The 24,113-nt window shown below is 41.3% G+C and overlaps 1 protein-coding gene across 1 annotated transcript in view; it reads right to left on the reverse strand.

Annotated features, from left to right (window-relative positions):
• The window catches only part of agbl1 (AGBL carboxypeptidase 1), a 144,308-nt gene that overhangs the window by 8,227 nt on the left and 111,968 nt on the right, over positions 1 to 24,113 (reverse strand). Inside the window, exons 23-26 of the mRNA XM_023397390.2 lie at positions 23,610 to 23,741; positions 17,894 to 17,956; positions 17,450 to 17,563; positions 7,419 to 7,576 (exon numbers count right to left, since the gene is read on the reverse strand). Of these exons, the coding sequence (XP_023253158.1) occupies positions 7,419 to 7,576; positions 17,450 to 17,563; positions 17,894 to 17,956; positions 23,610 to 23,741 (467 nt within the window). The remainder of the gene's footprint in view (positions 1 to 7,418; positions 7,577 to 17,449; positions 17,564 to 17,893; positions 17,957 to 23,609; positions 23,742 to 24,113) is intronic.

Genomic DNA, 24,113 nt, shown 5'->3' on the forward strand with positions numbered 1-24,113 from the left:
AACATTTTGTTGGTCCGGTAATTTGATTGTTTTCTTTGACCTGTATTGTGTTGATGTTTTTATACTTTCTTAAATGTCTGTAGGTAGAAGCAGAGTTTACTCACATCACCACTGTACCACTGAGATCGAAATTCATGCAACAGCTGGATCATCATTCTACACGGCTGATGACAATCTTCAAAAGTAAAGGAGGAGTAGCAGGGCGGAAAATAAGGACTATCATGGCAGACTTGGATAAGGTACTTTTTATTTTATTTATTTTTATGATGAAGATTAACCAGCTGGCTACTGTAGGGCTGAAAATTAGTAGTCTGACCAGTTTGGCTGAACAGTGATGATCTGTAGTGGTAATTGCTGCACAATGCAATACCAATATAACCTCTCTTACACACTTCCCTTGTTCTCTGCTGCAGAATGATGCTGTTGAAACAAGAAGAGGTACTGAAAGCACTAATGGTTTACCTCAATGAAGACCCTGAAAATCTCATAAGAGAGTACATGGTGAGTATTTTGGCCTTTGATTTCTACTGTACTTTCTCTCTAGAAACTGAAAATGTGATTGTTATTTTAGTAGTTTTTGACAAGTCTATCACACAGAAGAATAAGATACCATGCAGGCTTAGGGTACACATACAAAACTTCTTAGTTGGCAGTTCCTTAGTGCCTTGGATCCAAACATGATATATATGGACAACAAGAAAAAAGCATCAGATTGCCTGAAGGCTGGATAGATAATAAATGGTGTGTATGTTGTAACTGAAGGTGTATTTGTTTTGTGTTTGAGGATGTTGAAGACAACCAGGAGGCTATGGACCAGACAGTCCTGGGAATCTTTGCTATAAAGATGGAAGGTGCAGAGTCTACAGATGGCCTGGCAGATGTTGGGATGATCATTGAAGGTGTGGAAGTGCTCCATGACCTTGATAACATTGCAAATGCAGTCGCCATTTTGTTTGGCCTCATGTACTCACTGGACCTGAGCTATCCAAAAAACCTGAAGTACACATTTGAGGTTCTGCAAAAACTTGTGATGGAACTAGATGGCAAGAAACTCTCAACAAAGGCCCAAGTGCTACTTGAAGGAACATTTTAGACAAGTGTAGTGCTCCTAAGCAGCACAGATGAAGCTTGGAGGACAAACTCCATCTCTGACCATCTGGCATAAAACTGATTTTTGGATCTGCATGTTGAACTGTGAACAGTGAAGAGTGGATCAGATGCACTGAATGTTAAGTTGTTAAGTTAAGAAAATGTTTACAAATAGAAGAGACAGTAACAAAATTGAAAAACACAAACGAGAAGTTTGAATTCATGTCAGTTGCAGAAGTGGACATCAACAATGTGAAATGGAGAGTGATAGGTGAATATTGAACGTTGTAGCAAGGAAGATGAGAGAAACAAATGGAAATCGTGTTTATGGTGCTGTGATCAAATGTTGACCAAGTTCCCGTTCATAGGATTTGGTACTGTCTGTTGAAAATGTATGTTGGACTACTTTTTTTTTCCTTTTTTTCCCTTTGTGGTTTAATTTTAGAAAACACTGCACTGATTTGTTTTTTTTTTTAACCCCTACAATGCTGAAGTGGCAGGGAGGAAAAAAATATTTTTGAAGTATTTTTACTTGACATTTGTTCACCCTATTCATGTAGATGGTTCATCTTTAAAAAATCAGTATCTAATGTTTCATCGTACAGTGTTCAGTAATTGTGAGGGGAAAAAAGCCATGTTTATTCACCCTGCTTCTTAAAGAATATAGCTTTAAGGTTTGGTTTGGTTTTGTAGGTCCTGGAAGAGATTTTTGTTTTCATTGGGCATTTTATACAAATTTAACTGTAAACAAAACAGAGTACTTTATAGCATAAAAAACATTTTAATATAAACATTTTTATTTAGAAATGGGGAAATAAAAATAAGCTATACATGTTGAAAAATGGTTTGTTTGATATGCAGGAGCATTTTTAAGGTATAACTCTCGCAAATTCAAAGTTTGTGGTTTTAAATTTGTTTGTTTGTGCTTGTTGGCAATAAATAACATTTTTCTACAGAACTAATGTATTGTAATTTGAATTTACTTAACTACATTGTGTGGAAATTGTTGACATAACTAGGTTTAGTAAGTCCAACGCTATTCACTAACTTGATAACAATGAAAACTGTTTAAGTACGGATTATTCAAGTTAGTTAAGTTGGAACTACAAGGGGTTGTTCAATTAGTGTTACTCAATGCAGCTGAGTTACATTTACATTAGTGAGTTAGGTCAGTGTTATGAATACCTGTTTAGTTAGCTGAACATTGCCTGATCAATTAAGGCTAACTTGACCAGATAATATTGAAATTACTTAATACAGTCTTGTTGGTTTCACATAAGGTTATTATTTTCTCTGTAATAGTAGTATTAAATTAGTTTGAACACAACACAGTTTTGTGGAAATTGTTGACATAACTATATTAAGTACATTGAACAAATTATTTTTTTGAGTGTTGGCTGAAATTTCAAGCATCACGCAGGATGCACCATAACCACTGACTAATCCGTCAGGATTTATGTATTGGTGGACTATGTCTACGTCGGGCAAAGATGTGCGATACATTTTAGCAACTCTAATGCCCAATATAATGATTGACACTTTGATCGAGAAATGTGAATCTTTGGATTTTGGTAATGGTCAAATAGTAAGAGTTGCAACTTTGGATGAGAAATTTCCATGGTCAACAAAGACACATCAGAAGACTCATTTAGAAGATTTTTTTTGATTGAAAATGCAACAGTGAGTCAAGATGTGACACGTGTGATGAATTGTAAAAAGCGGTCTGATGAGCAGGTTTCTGAATATGCAGAAAGGTTTTAGAAATGTTGGAAAGAGGAAGCTAAATTTGACATTTCAGATAAAGCTGATCCATTCTTTGTTTCAATGATGAATAACACTGGGTTACAAAAAAATATTTTTTGCAAGTTTTCTATGTTTTGCACTGCTGAATCCAAAAATGAAATCCATTTTTCTCAATCAGGTCAGGTTTTTATGCTAATTTGATTTTGAAAAATCCGATCTTCTGACTAAATTGATTACATTTTTGTGACATTATCAGTTGATTTTTGTTAATATTTCTCATCCAAAAAGGGTTTTAGAAGAAAAAAAAATCGTTTTCTAACAGAATGTATTAATTTAATGTTACAAACTTCAATTTCTGTAAATTGAATAATAGACATTGGTAAAGGTAAGTACATGTAAATTGAACGTTACGTCGTCATTGTGCAAAATTCAGGGCATGAACTTCTGTTTCTTCGAACCCCTCGAATGCTCAGCAGCAGGGATGTCTCTCTTCAGAGTCCAACAGTAATCAGCCATCATGACTGTATCCCAGCGTCCCTGATACCTGGTCTCCATCTCTTTTATGTCCTGATTGAATCTCTCCCCCTGCTCATCACTCATTGATCCCAAATTCTCAGGAAACCGATCCATATGTGAGAATAAGTAATGCATTTTGATGCTCATGTTGCAAGGTTTCTGAAAGCAGTCAGCATATTGGTGACAAGTTCTGCATAGTTCCTGGCCTTGTTGTTGCCAAGAAAGTTCTTCACGACCAGAACAAAAGCCTTCCATGCTTCCAGTTCCACTTCATTCATTGAGTTTTCAAACTCAGGATCTCTGATGAGCTGACGGATCTGAGGACCATCAAAGATGCCAGCTTTCAACTTCGGTAAAAGGTGATGCGAGCACTGTCAGAGAGGAGGTTCTTGTCCTTCAATCTGGATGCCAATAGCGCGGCAGAGGACTTTGACAAGCTGAGATCGCAAACTAGATCATTTAGTTCCTTTTGGGAAAAAGGATGAGGAGCATCATCATTAAGAACCACTTCTTGTTCATCTTCATCTTCTGGAACACTGGAGGAATCTTCGTCACTGATGTCAGGAAGTTCTCCAAAGACAGGTACTGGAAGTTCATCGCAGTGAGCTACAGGACGACGTGCTGATTCAAGATCAGGATACTTGAAGCTGCTTCGGTTCTTTCTGTTGATCCCAGTCACATCAATAGCGCAGAAGTAGCAGTCAGTGACATGGTTTGTCGGCTCCCTCCAAACCATGGGAATTCCAAACTTCAGACAACTCTTGCCTTTGGTCCACTGACACAGATACTCGGTGCATGACTTGCATACCATGTGTGGCGCCCAAGCTTTATCCTGGTCACCAAGTTTAATACCAAAATAAGCATGGTAAGCACGCTTTATGAAACTTGTGACTAGATTCTTGTTAGGAACAATGGTGTATTCACCGCAGATGTAGCAGAATACGTCAGGCTTATTTTTGCAAGATCTTCTAGTCAAAGCCATTTCATTCACTTGTAAAATATAAAAAAACAATTAGTCATAAGTTGGCACATGCAAAATCTTCAGAATTCGTTAATTGCAAGAAATATAAAAGAATTTAGCATCATATGACGTGAAAATACCTGTAAATGTAAACAAAAACGTAAAAAAACAAATATGTAGCTTAGTTCAGAAAGTTGACCTGATTGAGCAAAACCAATGTGATTTTTGGATTCAGCACATCAAAATGATCCTAAATCAGCTAAAAAATCTTAAACAATAAATTTGGTGTTGACCAGTGTAATAGTTTAGACTGTGAAGAGAGGATCCTAGATCAGCAGATAGAAAGACGAGAAGGAGAGAGAGAAAATCCAGTTTACGATTATAGTACTTCACCCCCTCCATTCCAAGCCCCAGTTCAGGCTGCTTCCTGCATGTGGAATGCATATAACCCATAGGGAGACCGACAGAGGGACACAGATAGTTGTTAATCATAATTAATGCAATGCAAGTGCATTTTTTGATTTGACCTATACAATTACCAAAATTTAATTTAAAGGTAGCAGGAAATCTTATTCCGTTTTTGATAGGTACAGGATTTATTTGCATTCACATATTGTAATTGTCAATGGGGATTCAAAAGGTTGAGCATGGTATATGTTGCCAGTCCAACAATTTGCGCAGCCGCAGTACAAGCACAGTTGTCAAAATTGGTCTTGCCTGGTTCATCTGCGTTACTACAGTATGTGGATGACATTTTGGTTGCATCACCAACACAAAAGAATTGCATCAAAGACTCTTGCCTTGCTGAGTCATCTGGCAAAGAAGGAAATGCTTTCCCTCTTTGGACTTGTGAACTTTTGCCGGGCATGGTTACTCGAATATTCTACATATGAGGCTGTGTTACGTGGTGCTACATCGAAAGAGACTCCTCCAACTATTCAGTGGACTGAGGAAACGAGACATGCTTTTCGTCACGTGAAACATATGTGTTCTGCTCCAGCTCTGGACCTGCCAGACTATAAGTTGACTTTGCATCTATATGTGGCAGAGGACGGAAATGTGGCTGAAGCTGTGTTGGCACAGATGCATAGGGGGAAACCAAGAACAGTAGCTTATTATTCTAAAACGCTGCCATTAAATGTAAAAGGCATGGTCTCTTGTTTGCGTGCAGTGGCATCAGCAGCAATAATGGTAGAAAAGGCGCAAATATGGCATCCCATGATTATTCACACTTCCAATGCAGTAAATATTATTTTGTTGATTATTACAATTCAACACATGACTAGTCAGAGATATTGTAATTATGAACATATTTTGACAGGGACAGAAAATCTCACCATTTCAACAGCGGCACATACAAGTCCAGTTGCACACTTGAATGCATTACTTCAGGGTAAACAGGAAGATTATGTGGATTGTATAGAGTTAATTAATTCAACATCCAGCACTACAACAAATTTGCAACAAACACCATTGGTATAGAAGGATATGGTTTTGTATTGTGATGGGTCATCAATGTGTCCAAATGATAAGACAATTTTGGCAGGTTATTCAGTTTTGAATGATGCAGGGAAATACATAGAGTCATTTAAGTTACCAGTAAAATTAGCACAGGCAGCGGAATTAATTGCATTGAGGAGAGACTTGGTGTACCATGCTCTAGATCTGTCCTTTGTGCATGAATAAACCAGCCAAACTGAAATGTTGACTTGTTGGTCCGATTGTGTACATTTTTTCATCTTTCGGTCACGAGAAATCATATTTTCAAACAAGTCATCAGTTTTCTTTTTGCCTTCTGAGAGATACTCAGGTTTCTTTAAAACACAGATTCCTCCTGCCTTACAGGCTCCGTGACATCTTTTGCAGAAAGTGAACCACTGTTACAGGGTGCCACAGACCCGACAGCCATGGCCCCGGAATGGGCCTCAGCAGCCACGCCAAAAGTGAGCGGCACCAGCTGCCACCCCGGCACCTGCAGAGCCACCCGCGATATTCTATCTTGTCAGGCTCTAAGTCTGACTGTGACCTGGTTGCTACTTTTTTCTGCTCCCAAGTGGCCATATGATATGAACATGAACGAGTGTAATTTGTTCATGTGTTATATGCTTTACATTTCTGAGGGGAAATCATGCACCAAACACTGTGGATCATTGGTTAGAGGATAATTTGCAGCCTGTATTTGGAAAGTTTGTTTAAACTTGACATTTCCAGTGAACACGGCTGACCATGTTCATCCCTTCATGGCCACACTTCACCATCTTCTAATGGCTCCTTCCATCAGGATAATGCTCGATGTGACAAACTGCTTTCATCAACATGACAGTGAGTTCACTGAACTTCAGTGCCAGTGTCCATAAATTGTATTTTTCTCAGCCTCTTGTCTCGACCATTCCTCATCAGCAGAGACTTTGTGCAGCTGCATGAGCCCATACAGGTTGTGTTTTTCTTCCCAGTGGTTTTGTTGCTGCAGATTTTTTCTCCTGACACACATGTGAACCTGTTTTATTCCTCTTCCTTCAATGTGTTGCCTCAGCAGTCCCCAACCACCAGGCCATAGACCAGTACCGGGGCCTTGGCATATTCCGGGCTGCAGAGAAAGGATGTTTGTTTTTTTTTTTTTAAATCGATAAAATACAATTGCCTGATAATAGGCTGTTTAGAGCTGCCATGATTAGTTGCCATGCGGGCCGTCACTATTTCATGCTGCATATTTATTTTCCATTTGTCATTATTGCCTGCACTGCTCTGTCCTCTGCTCTCTGGGAGAGCCGGTGGAAGTGGTGGAAAATTAATGATTCTAAGTTGAGTACGTATTTAAGTTTATATACCATTTGAACTTCTACCATAGTAACAGCATGCGATGTTTCAGTAAGGTGTGCAATTTCTGTACATGTATTGGTCATAATAAAATATTTCACATTTATCAGTGCTACATGTGAACATTTCCCTTGTTCCCCAGCAGGTCTTGTCTGTCATGTGTAACCCTGACTTTGTACTGAGTCTTCACCTTCAACTGTTGAAGTAAAACCAACAGCTGGAGGATGATTCTCATCGCTTTGGCACCAGTGAGGGTATCTGGACAAAACTGCACGTCAGGATGGCGTCTTACTTGTGAGACTTGTGGTCCAGGATGTTGTTGTGATCCAGGTCAATGTTGCTGATGAGCGTCCTGCTGTAAAGAGCTTTCATATCTTTGGTCACAGACAGCAGACTGTGGCAGAACTTCATCCCCATCTCCTGTAGCTCCCTGGTTCCTGTCTGCAGGCCCTGCACACACACCACAAAAAATAACTAATCAAGAGAAGCTTAATCATACATTTAAACACATGGACTGACACACAGACTGTTTTTACTGTGTAAAGGAAAACAGACTGTTTAATAACAAACCAATAGTTGTTTGTTACCCACATGTTGTGAAGACTCAGAGATGAGTGTTTGAAATCGGTTGCTGAAGCTGAAGGTGGCTCATCCATCTCAGTCTGATTTACATTGTTTTACATGAGTCCTCATTTGCCAAATCTACAGTGAGGTTCAAACACACTGGACATTTCCTTTAAGCTTCATTTATCCAATCACTTCAGCCCTGACTCACTGGAGACCTCTCATGTTAGGGTTTTAGGGTGAGGGGTGGATGCATTATGTCAACAATTGTCCTCACATAGATGGAAGTACAAGTGTGTGTGTGTGTGTGTGTGTGTGTGTGTATCCTTGTGTACTTGTGTAAATGTGCCTTTGAGTCTTCCCTCTCCTGGTCGTCGTCCATAGGTTGAATGTGAAGTGATTCCTTTTTGTTCACTGCTTCAGTAACATCAAAGGTTTCTAAAGAGACATTCTGCATCATGGTTTAGATTTACAGCTTCCACTGACATACACTGGAAAATCTCAGTTTAGTACCTGAGATCAGCTTCTCTTTAAGCCTTCATCACAGAGTCCCCACATACAAATAAATATCAGTGGAGACTGTTGGTTTAGCCAGGATGTGAACACTCTGTTAGTCATATGACCTTCTCCTGTCCCTCGTGTCCATTCTTCCATGTTGTGAACATTATCAGGACTTTGTGTCAAGGTTCAAAGTCCACTCGGTGGATTTGACGTTTGCGGCTGTGCATCAGTAATCCGTGCATCTGGCAAACCCATCTGAAAAAATACAAACACGCTGGAAGGAGGCGGCAACCTGATTTTGTGGCTGTTCAAACTGTCCCATATAATATGGGATCGTCTTGTATTTGAAAATAAAATGCTGCGTCCTGTATTGAATCAATACAACCTGTATTTTCGTTCATGTTATGTCCTGAAAGTGCTGTGAATGTCAACTAAAACCAAACCAGTTGGCACCTTTTTTTTTTCTTTTTACATAAAAAGGTGGCAACCCTACTGATGAATATTATCTCTTTTACATCCAAGCACACATAGCTTCTAACTTTTAGTTTCCCTAAATTAACGTTATATCCCATCTTTTATGTTTTTTTTTGCAGAAATGTCTAAAATCACAGATTATTTTAAAAAGAGTTCATGAGGGTGCAGACTTCGTAGCTACCACCCAGTGTATGCCACTGCATTGTTAAGTTAGGCTAGTGTACTTCCCAAGCTACACCACATGGTGTCTGCCAGCACAACACCACAGCCAACTACATTGTCCTCTTGTTCTAGACAACTTAACCTCCCTCTATTCCAGACACAGCAATGGAGAACCCCTGTGTAGAGCAGTTTATTTCTTCCCAAGCACAGAGCCTGAAGCCTGGCTACCCTGAATTCATCAGCTGGTTAAATTCTAGTGAATGCAGTAAAGAAATAGACTTGCTACTCAGTGACAGATGTGATGCTCGGACTGCATCTAAAGGCCCATTGTTAAGATGTTTGTTGTTGAACTCCCTCAGGCAAACCAGCCTTGCCCTTCAGAGCCAAGTAGCCTTAGAGAAGGAGGTACAATTGCTTAGAGCTCAAAATGCTCTTCTCCTCCATGAAGTTCAGGTAGCTAATGTAGCGTACATACGTGGCCTGGCATCAGTCAAAAGCCATTAAGGAAGATCATTATAAGGACATGCAGAGTTACAGACCCACAACTGACACTTTGCGACTCTTTCCACCATCAAACTATCAGATTGATAGGAAACAGAGACAAAGGACCCCTCTTCCACAAACAGACCATGCTGTTAGCATGGCCGAACGACACAGAACCAGACCAAAGGTCAAAGGGTCAGCTCCAGAGGATCAACCAATGGACACCAGACAACTGGAGAATATAGGCAAAATCTCCAGTTTGTAACAATAACACTTTGTCTAATGATATTTGATTGTTTGTTGTATAGGACAAGTAACAACAAAAGGACTGATTAACACTAAGGTGTGAATCCTGCTGTGTCTGTGCCATGCATGAACACACACACGCACACATACACCAACCTCCCTTCCTCTGTCCCTCTCTAGATAAGAGTCATAAACTACAACCCACATTCCAATCCTGGGTAGTGACCAGCAGAACACTCTTCAGACACAGATCTGAGGAAGAATGTAAAATTAAATATCTGACTGTTCTGTAACTCATGAGATGTTCCTATGCAATATTTTTATCCCAAACTTCTATCCCATAGAATGTTTGAAATGTAACATGTAGATTTTAAGACAATGTCCTTCATGCGACCATACTGTAAGCATCCTTCACACAAGATAACACACTACATGACATCCATATTGATGGATATTGATGTCCATATTATTATTGTTACAGTCGAAGAACTGCTGTGTAATCCATATGTATAGACCATTAGCTTTGGGAAATATTTATATTTATATAACATTTATAATGTTATATTGTTGTTTGATCAATTAACCACTTGTATCATAATTAATTCCAGGTTTGAAGGATGTAATATGAAATCAACACTCCTATTACTCCTCTCTGCCATTATTAGTGCAAGCAGTTTTATGTTATTTAATTTAATGTTTTGTGGTCATGGTGGAAGAAGGATGTGCGAGTTTATAAGTAAACTCTAGATTTAAATTATTCTAAAGTTCAGTGGAAAATGACTCTCTTCTCCAAGTGGAAACACAGGAGAAGATGGGTGGCGCCCCTGAAACATGCGCCAGCCCCCAGGTGATAAAACAGTCGTGAACAATTCACACATTGTTCAGAAGCCTATTTTAAAGCCAAAACCAAGATTAAGCCAATTCCAGGCCTAAGCCTAAATCAGAGTTCACAGACAAGAAGATGCGAGAAACGAGAAACGATGCAGAAACTAGAAGCTGAGAACTTTGCTCAAAGATCAGAGTCCCGACTCAAAGCCCGGCTCTGTAGCCATGTAAACTCTTAGCTCTAAGCTGCTCGCCACAAACTCATGGCTCTTAGTCATTTTTGCACTTTCCGCGTCTTTTATTTTTCTTTGCCGAAAGCTACAAGTAACATGATTTTTGTCTACATGCACAATCTTTTATTTTTATAAGCCAAGTCAAGACCAACTGAACCAAAGCAGCAGAAGTGCCTCAGAGTAATTTTGTAACTTCAAGTTTTCCTTTTTGAAGACTTTGACAACTTTAGAGTCATCTGGACAACGCCAGTCTCCTCTAAAGTTATCCAACCAAAGTGAAGAGCATTAGAGTTTATTTCGCACCAACCCGCAAAAGACAACAGCAGATAACACCTCTGCACGACCGCCTGCAGAGAAGCCGAGCAGAAATCAAGAGAGCCCGAGACAGAAAGTCTCCTGGCAAACTCCACCAGAGCTGAACCGCTGAGACACCAGCAGAATCCGTCATCGTGATAATGACACGACCTCCAAGAGAATCCACCTAGATCCCGCGTCTCCGGGGTTACCACGGCAACCACAGCCACCTGGGTTCCAGCCGAGGGTCTCCAGCTACAGCGCAACTCACAGTAGGCCGGTTTTAACACTCTGCTCATGACTGGGTTGATGTCAAAATATAGCAGTATTTAATCATCAAACCTAATTCGTAGATGTAGTATCATTAGCTGTATAGCCATAGTGTATAGCCATAACATATTCTCTCCCACCATTGCCAACTCATCACACTGCTCATTTCATTATTATTTTCATCTTTATGATTATTACACCTTGCATTTACTCTGTAGATAGTAGTTTAGTTAAATAAACTATTTTATTTACACCCAGTGGTTGTCCTGTTGTTTTGATGTAGAGACTGGAGATCCATTGAATCAAGAAGTCATGGCTTCCGATATGAGATTGATAAATTTGGCAATGAAGTAATTCATTGTTGTCCTCCTAGAGGACTGGTGCCCCATTTCAATGAGAGTAAATCCTTAAATATGGCTTAACGCTACACTAACAAGAAAGCCATGTGCTACCTAGGAGACCTGCATTCAGCAGAGCTAGACCTCTGCTCACACAAGGAGGAATTGTTAATGATTAAATCAAAATGGCTTGCTCGATCACAGTAGATCAGTGCATGTGATTCTGGTTACTCTGATTCACACTCTTCCTTAATGACAGGTTGACCCCACCTCCACTCAGAAGATGGGAGCAATTCCCAACTGACCCTAAGATCCTTAAGAAGATAGGAATGAAGTTGAGGTAGCATTTATCAGCTAGCTTAGTCTTGCCTTCACCAGAAGGGTGGAGTAGTGCCCCTGTCTTAAAGGGCTTGAGTTTATAGCTAAGGACACTGAAAAATTTGACCCAGACAACTAGGATCGTCACATTGATGATTATTTTAGGGAACGAGATCACAACCTAATTGACTTGCCCCATGCAACCCAAATGGAGAAAGTTAAACTTTTGTGGAATAGTGAAGTCAGTAATTCGTACAAACGTATCCATCAAGGACTGACAGAAGAGCTTGGAGGGTGGTTAGTTAATATCGGCCCCATTTGGGTAGGGCCTCCCAAAAGGCATAAAGGTCCACCCTTCAGGTAGTCTCGGTCTCTCTCAGCTGGGCCTGCTGCAGCCACTACAGCCTGTCTCTCTTTGTTTGGTTTGTTGCATCTTACAACATACACTGCACCATATTTTCACCCATCCACACACTTCTGACATGACTGCTGAGTTTTTTAATTACACACCCCATTTGATTGGTTACTTTGTTTATTCATGAGTTAAACAAATTGTTTCTTGATCAAAGTGTCTGTGTGTGGCCTCCCTTTTTGTTGTTGGCCTAGAGCCAGTTGGTAACACAACGAAAGGGGGAAAACAACTGAGCCTGCCAGCTCAAACACCTTGGCGTCACACAGACCTGTCACGTTAACAGAGCACCCTCAGAACAGCTCAAAGAGGGGTGACAAAAGACCACATAGGGACACTGAGCGTAACCGCCATGTCCATCAGCTGCGTAGACATAGGCACTCCCACAATAGGAGCAGGAGAAGGCCTTACACAGAAATTCTGGAGTGGGAGCATGGATCAGACAATGACCACGTCATCTCTGACCATGTCAACTCATACAGTGACAGTGCCACTGAATGCATGTCTGGCTACTTAGAGTGTTACAGCCTTATGCCACAAGTCAGGAAAAATTTAAAGAACGAGAGCTCCAAAGTTTGCTTCTCAGAGTACTGATAGTAAGTAAGCTCAGAGTACCTTGTACTCTTGCTGTCAGACTCTGGGTTTGGCAGCGGCAGCAACCCAAATTCTGAGTCAATGCCGACACCACTGTTGTGTATGTTAACACATACCTGTAGCATAACTCAGTTTTAGGGCCTGCATGCAGCTAACCTTCTCATTCTAACCTTGGAACCTTTATACTACATGAGCTAAGGCACGAAAGAAACTCACACCTTCCCTCCCCCACACACCAGGTGTTTTCAGCAGCCATTTTGAGCAGTTTATTTGTTTACTACCATCTTGTTTTTAGTTTTTCGTGTTCATGCCATGATGTCACAGCGGCCATTTTGAATTGGCCATATTGCCTTGTCTCCACAGACACACACCCACACAAACACATGCAGACACGTATATACTTAGATTAGACATTGTGTGCTTAACTTTGTTACATTGTAAATTAATGACTTTTAGTATAAATACTGGTGTGTTCAAAGTTGCAGATGTGAATATTGCCTCAATGAACTTTGATCCTTCAACTTTCACTTACTGTTGATTTTGTTATTTTGCTTGTATTTATTAAGTTAATTATTTATCAGAGTCACAGATTAATAGTAGAAATTTGAGACTTAATATGTCTATCCACGCCTATTTTAGGCTGGTGCCGCAAGGACTTTAGTTCATTCTCCACTTCCTTTGGCTGAGGTGTTCTGCAGCTTGATGGCAGTGGGAACTCCTGAACCTCTCTGTTCTGCAGCACAGTGAGATGAGACGTTTGCTGCAGTTGTAGCCGCTTCTCTGTCCTGCCAGAATGTTGTGGAGAGGATGGTTGGTATTGTCCAAGATGGCCTCCATCTTACATTGCATGCGTCTCTCCACAAGTCCTGAGTGAGTCCAGACTCCTGCCAAGCACAGAGCCAGCCTTTTTTACCAGCTTTTCCAGTCTTTTTGTGTTCATGTCAGACATGTTCTGCCCCAGCAGACTGCAGTATAAAAAAGTACACTGGCAACCACTGACTGATAAAACGCGTGCAGCATTTCACGGCAGATGTCAAAGGACTTCATGAAAAAGAGCCAGCTCTGCCCCTTCAGGTAGATGGCATCTGTGTTCAGGGACCAGTCCAGTTTACTGTCCAGGTGCACACCTAGGTATTTATAAGTGTGCACCACCTCAATGTCCTTCCCTTGAGACCCCTCCTTGGTCTTGGAGGTGTTCAGAAGGAGGCAGTTTTTGTCACTCCATTTACTGAAGGCCATCGTCAGATCCCTGTACTCTTCTTCCTGCCCGTTTCTGATACACGCCACAACAGCTGTCATCTGAGTATTTCTGGATGTGGCAGGACTCAGAGTTGTATTTAAAGTCCACTGTACAGGGTGAAAAGGAACAGAGCCAGAGCAGTCCCCTGTGGAGTCCCAGTGCTGCTCATCACTGTCCCTGAGACAGTTACCCAACCTTGTCAAGTAATCCACAATCCAGGACATGAAGCAGGGATCCACCCCCATCCCTTCCAGCTTGTCTTTATGAAGAAGAATGAGGGGTTGGATGGTGTTAAATGCACTTGAGAAATCAAAGAACATGATCCTCATGTAACCATCTGGCTCATCCAAGTAAGAATGGGCCCAGTCGAGCATGTAAAGGATGGCATCATCCACTCCAATATGTTCTTTGTAGGCGAACTGTAGGGGGTCTAGTGCATGCTCAACCTGTGGCTTCAGAAGGTGGAGTAGCAGCTGCTCCAGGGTCTTCATGATGTGTGATGTGAGGGCCACCGGTCATTTATCTCAGCCGATCGTCCTACTTTAGGGACCAGGACAAGACATGATGTTTTCCACAGGACTGGGACCCTCCCTGTTTGTAAACTTAAGTTGAAGATCCTCTGGAGAGGCTCAGCCTCATCTGCTCCACTGTAAAGGACAGGAGACTTTACCCCAGTGTGGAGAGAGTTGCAGCTGCAGTGTCAGGTTGTGAAGGAGATGCCATAGGAGAAGCTGCAGCTGAAGCAGTGGGAGAGAGTACAGGTGAGGCTGTTTCAAACGTATTGTAAAACAGGTTGAACTCACCTGATGATGCCTGGCTGTTCTTCTCTTTATAGCCAGTGATGATCCTTAACCCCTTCCACACCAGGGGCAGATCCAGAGTATTTTCATGTGGGTGGCACAGGGGGTAACAACAGTTAAACTTGGGGGCCACCTAATATAGAAAATAAAGGTCGCCACAGACTTCTCTCTTCACTATTTAGACTACTAAGTGAATACAATTACTTTTCTTAGATTGTAGTCGAACAGTGTATTTCTGTCTTCATCTTGCTTTAGTTTGCTATATTACCTCTTTCACCTTGTAACGAAGGTGAATACGTTTTCCTTTTCCACTGTAGACATTAAAATTCTGATTAACTTGTCCCCTTGTTAATCTTCTCATTAACATCTGGCTCTTCTGTGGGTGCAAGGTATTGTGCAAGAACGACAGTTTACAGCCCTGTCAATTATCACATATATTATTATAATATAGTATTTATTACAATATTTTTGAAAATTATGACACATACTTTGCATAATAAATGAGTAGTCTAACGCAGAATAAGAAGCACAGTGAAATTGAAAACAATATCAGAGACTCTTAATCAGTAACCATGTCAGTGTTCTGCACACTGAATACTATCCTACCCACCCACTATTCCACTAACTTAGCTAACGTAAGTTAAACCAGGGGGACTAAGCTAACCACATGTCTCTCAAGTTGCTTAAGATCAGTTTCAGAATGAAACCCATTTTATCGGTAGAGTGCAAAACATTGTTGTGACAATTCTAAAGAGCTCAAATATAACGTTACACTTCTTACCTAAACTCTGGTGCATATTGCTGCACTGATGCGGTAAACAGGAAGATGAAAGTCTGTGACTAAGTGGTGAAGTTACAGCATTTAGTTGGCAGCACCATTTCCTGTAGATGTATTTTAAAACAAAAGCACCAGTCCTTTACTTTCAGTTCAAGTCCAGGTTTAAGTTTTATTTCCGTTTTATCATACAAGGGCAAGTGGCAAGGAGCTTTAGACAAACATTTACATCACTAAGTGCCAATGACAATTGGGGGGCACACAACATATTACGGGGGACACAACAACACCTCTCTGGTCTCTAATGTTGTTGTGCTGCAGCTTCCTCTCTACTTTCTTTTTGTAATCCTCCTTTGCCTGCTTTAATCTCCTCTTCAGCTCATGTTGCACACACCTGAGCTTCTCCCTGTCTCCATCCCTGAAGGCCTTTTTCTGGTTGAGGAGGGTCTTGATGTTACTGGTGATCCAGGGTTTGTTGTTTGGAAAGCAGTGTATAGTCCTTGCTGATATTACAGTGTCCATACAGAAGTTAAGTCCGTGGTACATTCAACCATTCTATCAAGGTCAGGGTCCTTGCTTTTATCATTTTCCTGTGACTCCTACAGTACATTCCAATCTGCACTCAAAACAGTCTTTTAAAGACTCACTGGCCTCCGGGGTCAAGTTCCTGAATCAGCGAGTGGTTGCAGCCTGCCTCAGTACATAGGGCTTGTATGAAGTCTGAAGCAAAAACAGATTATGATCTGATCTTCCAAGTGGTGGTAGAGCTGAAGAAGTGAAGGCCCTGCTTGACTTTTGCATACAAGAGATCAAGTGTCTTATTTTCCCTTGTGGGACAGTCAACGCACTGAGTGAAGCCAGTCAGGTGAGAGGTCAACTGCATCAGGGTGCTGGGTCTGTACTCTCGCAAGAGTCTCGTGAATGACATCACACACGACTGAAGGCTCTGCTCGTGTTTGAATGTAAACAACAATGGTGACAATGTGTGAGAACTACCTCGGTACATAGTACGGTCTAAGACCAACAGCTCAATATCCCGACAGCAGATCTTTTCCTTCACTGTGATGTGACCGGGGTTGCACTATCTATTGTTCACAAGCAGAACCAGTCCTCCACCTTTATTCTTTCCACTTGCTCCGGTGTCTCTGTCCACTCGTACTGCAGTGAAGCCGGGTAAATCCACATAACGGTCGGGGGTGTTGTCATTTAACAAGGTCTCTGTGAAACACATGAGACTACACTCATGATATGCTCACTGGTTCTTCACAAGTGCCTCCAGTTTGTCACACTTGTTAGCCAAGGAGTTGACATTTCCCATGAGGATCGATGGTAGAAAAGGCTTATATCTCCATCATTTAGTACAATCACTCCAAATGTGAAGTCCTGTTTTATTCTGAACTTCATTTATTGGGACTAGAGTCTTATTGGGGCTCCACAGGCTCTAACACTGTGATTAGTAAATATTAAAATAGTATGAAGCAGTCGAACAAACACATTATTTTTGTTAATGAATTGTAAAATTATTATGTAACTTATACTGATGATAATGAATGAAGCTCTGTAAAGTTGGTTATGTCTCACCTAACTTAACTTGGACCGTGCTGGAAAACCATGTGCTCACATGGTCAAAGGAATGTGCAAGGTGACACATCCTATCTTTATAAATACTCATGTGCAGGAAATGGTGTATGCATGTTTTCTGTGCATACACATCATTTATGCATCTGGCCCCTGATGTCTATGGGCCAACTTCACACAGTCTCGCACGCTTACACACACACACACACACACACACACCTTGTATATCCCCTGGTCACAGCCATTGTAAGTGCTCTCCATGGTGTAACTCCTGAGCACACCCATCTCCCTCCAGACCACCACCCTGGCTGTGGCAGAGCGAGACTTCTCCACCTGAGGATGGAGGCAGCTCAGATATGACATCACATCATATCTACTGTCAACAAATGAATGAAGGCCACATCATATCAGTAATAATACAATATCATAATGATGATAATGGTGGTGATGATGAAACTCATGATAAGACTGAGGGAGGAGATAATGATGAAGATAAGGTGATGGGTAGTGTTAGTGATGATGAGAATAATGATCATAAATATAACAAAAACTATAATGGCAAATATACTGGTTATGAAAACAAAGTCAATTAATTTAGACTATGTGTGATAATGATTAATTAATGAAAGGAATAATCATGATTATTATAATTATTGTTGATACCAAATAGTTGCAGCTGTTGAATGAAAAAGCCGGAGCGATACGATCCAGGGCCTTCGGTATGGTCTAGAGAGAGAGAAAGAGAGAGAGATTTCAAACCACTTATTTGCTCAATAACAAATTTTCAAGAAATAAATAAAATAAAACTCCAAAATAAATTTAATAAATTAAACTGTACTCATTTCAAATTTTCCTCTCCTGTTGTACCTGTAGCCCAGAAGGAACATTTGTTGTGATAAAACCTTGTCATACAAACCAAACATCTGAAACAAAAACCGAAACAGAAACAAGAGTCGACCACACTCTAAAAAAACTATGAAAAACAGTCTCTCCCTGTGTACAGAAGTGACAGGTATAAGCAACATTTGGATTAATCACAGAAACAAAAGCATTCACAGCAACAACACCATGCAGAACCCTCCACTGTAAATCACCAACCCTCTGTTAATGGTGGTTTGTACAGGGCGCTCCACTCAGGTCTCTGAGCCTCTGTCAAAGACAAATGAGTCCTCCAGGGGGTGTCAACTTGAACTTTTAGTTTGTTCTGATTTAAAAGTTTTACTAGAAGTAGTACATTGTTTTTCCAAACATGCTGCTCAGTTTGTAATCAGCAACATTCAACTTCAACAACAAACCATCACATGTAAAAACAGGAACAATGTTCACATCTGGAAGAGGATCATTAACATCAGGCTGAATCAGTCCGTTACAATAAGCAGCCGTCAGTAATAGTTCAGAGGGAGTTAGCTGTTACGCTACTGTTTCCAGCCTTTCAGTAGGAGACTGATCACTCTGACTGACCTGATCCCCAAATGTGAGGCCAGACCTGCCGCGTTGTCCAGGCGAGGGCCACAAACCTCCACCACACGGCCCAGCGTGAGGATCTTGGCCTCACACAGTTTCTGAAGCAGGGTTGGCCCAGCTTCAAACCGGAGACAAGTCCCGTGAACCACTTGCTCTTTAAGAAGCCAGAACAAAGAGACACCGTTCTTTGGTCGCTCCTTATAGAACATTCCCCAGACTTTGAAAAGTCCTTTATAAAAACATGGAAGGTTGTCCAACTTACATCCATTTAGATCCATTAAAAACAAAAACAACTCAGCCGGACCCAGCCCACCACGCCGCTCCAGTATGGCTCGAGCTACAGGTGTCCAAAGCAGGTCAGCAGGTCCAGTCAGGAATCTTTGGATAAACTGTAGCCTGAAAGCAGCCCCCCTGTTCGCCAAGTGGACGAGACCATGTCCCCCTTCCTCCTTGGGCAGAAAGAGTACACTCCGTGGGACCCAGTGCAGATGGTCCCAAAAGAAATCCACCATGACAGCCTGCACTCTAGACAGCAGGTTTACAGGAGGGAGCGCCAGCCGGTGCCCCAACATAGAGGACACAAGGTTGTTGATAATCAGGATCCTACCTTTAAAAGCACAGTTTCGGTAAAATCCACTTCCATTTTTTAAGTCGGCCTTCGACTCTTTCAAGAAGATTCTCCCAGTTTTTAGAAGAGAGGGCTTCATCACCGAGGTAAACCCCAAGATATTTAAGCCCTCCTCTCTTCCACATGAGGCCTCCAGGTAAAATCAGCCTGTTAGTCCGTCCTTCACCCACTGCTAAGGCTTCACTTTCCTGCTCTGCAGGGCCTCCTGCAGCTCTTGAGCAGAGAGCTGCACCTCCAGCTCTACATTATCCTCCTCAGAGACCTTAGGAAGAACCTCATATAAGCACAGCGCCACCTCTGGTTCTTCCTGGAATTCTGCCTTGTACAGCTCCTGGTAAAAGCCAACAGCACACTGACGAATCTGAGCCAACTCCTGCAGCAGCTGCCCAGTGTCAGACCGCAGAGAGTGTATCAGCCTCTTCTGACCAGTCTTATGTTCCAGACCAAAGTGAGAGAAAGAAAAGTGAGAGGGAGCATCCATTTTAACCACATTCTGGAAACGAGATCGAACCAGAGCACCCTGTGCAGAAATACCCAGCAGGTCAGACAGAGCTGATCTTTTGCCTTTGAGAACTTGAATGTGTTCTCATTCTCCTGTGGAGTCTGCTAAATCCTGCAGGACATCTGGACATGTCCTTTGTGACATTGAAAGTGTACTGTAGGCAAAGCTGTTTGATTTTAACTTTCCCTACATCCCACCACTGCTGTAAGGAACTGTACTCAGCTCTAGTCTGTCTGTGATTTTTCACATTATCGGACAGCAGAGAGACATTAAAGTGCCAGTGCGCACTTTTACATTTCACATCTTTTATAAAAATGGAAAACTGTACAAGGGAATGATCAGATATACCGACCAGACTGATAGAACAACCTTTCAATACATTAATGTAATGTTCAAAACAATAAAGTCGATCACGTCTGGCCAGAGATAAAAAGTTATCTTTGGAGTGAACCCAGGTGCATTGCCTCTGACTTTTATGAAAATGTCTCCAAACATCACAGTTCAAAAGTTTCTAGCAGCTTAATGAGACAACTCTTAGAAGCAGCGTGTGGTTCCTGTCTAATGAAGGGTTTTCTGTGCAGTTAAAGTCACCACCCAGAAATAGATGCTCTTCACTGCTACAATCACTAACAACATCTTTTAACGTGTCCAAAAAAAACAGTCTTTCTGAACCCACACTCAGAACATACACATTTATAAAAATTTTTACTTTTTCAAAGTCAGCACATATTTTCAACAGCCGACCTGGAATGATTTCATGAACAGTACAGGAACAATGTGGGAAATCTTCAGAAAAGAGGACACCAACTCCCCCACTGTTACTGCCCTTGAAGACGGCCCCCCCACTCCATTCCGTGTTCCAGCCAGATTCATTATCAGCAGTGCTGTGAGTTTCCTGAAGGAACATTACATTTATCTTCTTGATCTTAATCAGACTAAACAGAGAGGCTCTCTTAACATCCTCTCCAGCTCCATTAATGTTTAAAGAACCAAGTTTTATGTCACACATGTTTATAATAAAGCAGCATCCTGACAAAAACAAAATAAAACAATAAAAAAAAATTAAAAAAAAACACGTACTTATTGTTTGCTATTTGGGCTTGAACCTTCGTGAACAGTTTACTCAAATTCATCGATGCGGTACCTGAAAACTAAATTCAGTTCCTTGTTATTTTTTTTGAGGATCATGAACACCTATCTTCTGAAGAACATGACGTGCTTAAGGTGTGGATATTTACAGCTGAGAGGGATCAATCTGATCGGCGACACTAACTGTCCGTGTCGGGTCAGCTCATTGTCCAACATCTTATTCCTCAGAAAAGGGGGCACATTGGAAATAATGACTCTTTTAGCGGGGCTGACCAGAGAGAACAGAACAGAACAGATTTTAAAATCCGGGAAAAAGTCTTATGGTAGGAAAAGGGTCCATAAAGTTCGGCAGCAGTGAACTGTCACCAAAAGTAATTTAAAAGAGAACATTGATGTCCTGTCTGCTTCTTTCTCCAGTGCTTGCCAACAACTGATCTATCACCCAGATAGATCTTAATCCCAGCCGAGGAGCAAGTTCAATAGGGTCATCTAGACGAGGTCCAGCCAGCTCCACCACATGCCCCAGAGTGGAAACTCCTGCAGTGTGGAGCAGTCTGGACAGAGTAGGTCCTCCAGCTCGGACAAGCCAAAAAAACCCAAACAGTACAAGCTCCTGTAGGAGCCAGTACAGAGAGTCAGTCTGCTCCTGTCTCTGCTTCTTCAGCAAAGTCCATACTGAAAAGATACTCCTATAAAAAGCTGTCAGAGATAAAGTGTCTAACTTTTTGGAGTCCATCAGGAATAGAGCCAGATGAAGTCCCAAACACCAAACCGCTGCAAGATGCAACAGGATAAAGATCTCCACACCAGGTCTGTAGGTCCAGTGAGCAGTCTCTGGATAAACTGAAGGTGGAAGGCAGCGCTTCTATTGGCCAGATGGACCAGGCCCTGCAACTTGTCCCAAAAAAAAAAACAAAAAACAAAAAACTACTAAAACCCTCTGGATCTGTGACAGGATAGAAGCTGTGGGATCGATGCAGGCCAACTAATGCCACAAAGCAGAAGAGACCAGATTAAGCACACAACCTGTGTTGGACATTTTAGGTAAAATCCATTTCCACTTAAGCCTTTTGACGTTTTCCAAAACTTTGTCCCAGTTTTTTTGTAAAAACATTTCATTGCCTTAAAAAAAAAAAAAAAAAACAAAAAAAACCCTCCAAGGTATTTCAGCCCTCCTTTTTTCCTCAGACTAAACCACCAGGTTACCTGAGTCGGTCCCAATTTACCATAGCAAAGGATATGCACCCAAACTGATTCAGTGTTCATTAAAACATCAATGTCTTTCTGTGAGTTAACCAGGACAATGACAACATCAGCCTACGCTGAAAGTTTAAAAAGGGACATCACAATCAGGAAAACAAACACCATTCAGACTGTTCCAGTTTATTGAGCAGAGGTTCAATGGCCACAGAGTATAGCATGCTGGGCAAACAGCAGCCCTGTCTGACCCCCCTCTGAACACTAAAATGAGTACTCAGACTGACATTAACTTTCAGAACACTCGCAATGTCACCTTAGAGCACCTAGATCTTGGCTACAAAACCTAAGTTGAACCTTAAAGGACGATAAAGGACTGATTTAGACTCTGCTAAACTTTGCAGTTCTACCACCTGAGTCTCCAGGTCCCTCAAAGATCTAGTGATGTCTCATTGACATTGCAAGCGAACTGCTGACACAGCTGTTTAGTCTGTGTTTTACCAACATCCCAACATTGTTGGACGTTGGCAAAAACAGACTTACATTTTTAAAAGCTTTGTCATGAAGCAATTCAGTGTTAAATATATCACATTGTCTTTAGAGTGATTCCACGTGTACTACCTGTGAGTTTTATTTAAAAAACCTACACACATCTGACAGCTCATGTGCTTCAGTCAGCTGTCTGAACCTAGGGTTTCAACCGCAGGGTGAATCTCCTAGTGATTTCTGTCTAGTCTTGGATTTTCAGTGCAGTTAAAATCACTTCAAACCTAAAAACAAATACTCATCGCTGCTACAGTTTCTGATGTTGTCACATAAAACATCCAGTACATTAGTTGGTGCATAAACATTGATAAAAACTAGAGCGATATTTTCAAATTGAGCTTTAACCTTCAGTAAACAGCCTTTAATGATTTCCTCAGTTTCACAAGAAGGCAGCAAACTTCTGGAGAACATGATCCAAGCTCCTCCATTGCAGCATTTATCTTTTTGACTGTTGTAGTATTTTACCTTTTGTTATTTCTGATTCTGCCTTTGTGATGATGTCATCATCCCTTCCTCATGCTGCTGTAGCATGACATCCATGTGTCATGCAGTATCCCTTTGCCTTCATATTTTTTTATAGGTAAATAAAAACACTGGTTTTCATAATTTGTTTCAGAGCTGGCAACAATTTTAACTATCAACAATAAATGCACATATAAGTTATAAGGAACATGGGGGAAACAACAACAACATGTCTAACTGGACAGGAGGGAAAGGTGATATGCTGCCCCCTATGGAGGTGGAGCAAGTAGCACGATCTTACACAACACCTTTAACTACCAGTTTCCTTAAACGATAAATCTCATAGATAGATAGATAGATAGATAGATAGATAGATAGATAGATAGATAGATAGATAGATAGATAGATAGATAGATAGATAGATAGATAGATAGATAGATAGATAGATAGATAAACTGTGCTGGTAGTGTGTGTCACACTGTGGGTCTTACCCTGTATCCAGGGTCCTCTTTCAGTCCCACAGTGTCAACAGCAGAGCCTGACTGCCACAGAGTCTCCTTCACACTGCAGCCATACAAGAAGACATTCTTTTTTCTTGAGTGGCCGTGGTAGTCACAGAAAACCTGGAGCAGAGGTACAGGGAAAGAATCAGGGAGATAACCTTTGTGTGGAATGATGAAGTGAAGAAAATGACACCTAGATTGCCCCGGTGACTCACCTCGTAGAGTGCATACTATTTAGTCCTAACCACAGCAGCCCGGGTTCCAGTCCGACCTGTGGCCCGCATGCCAACCTCTCTCTCTCCCTGACTTTCCTTTCTCTCTAACTGTAGCTATCAGAATAAAGGAAAAAAACATGCGTCTTGCTCTCACATATCTTGCTGCTTCTCTTGCGCTGACACTGTTTTCTTTAAGTAGCCTACATATTGAATTTTAGTGTGGTCACAGAGGGAATCAAAACTTTTAAATTTACATAGAATTTTTGTGAATGTATTC

This window comes from Seriola lalandi, unplaced genomic scaffold (assembly GCF_002814215.2).
Source record: "Seriola lalandi dorsalis isolate HSWRI2012SDOR001 ecotype SW California unplaced genomic scaffold, Sedor1 jcf7180002055008, whole genome shotgun sequence".
Lineage (NCBI taxonomy): Eukaryota > Metazoa > Chordata > Actinopteri > Carangiformes > Carangidae > Seriola > Seriola lalandi.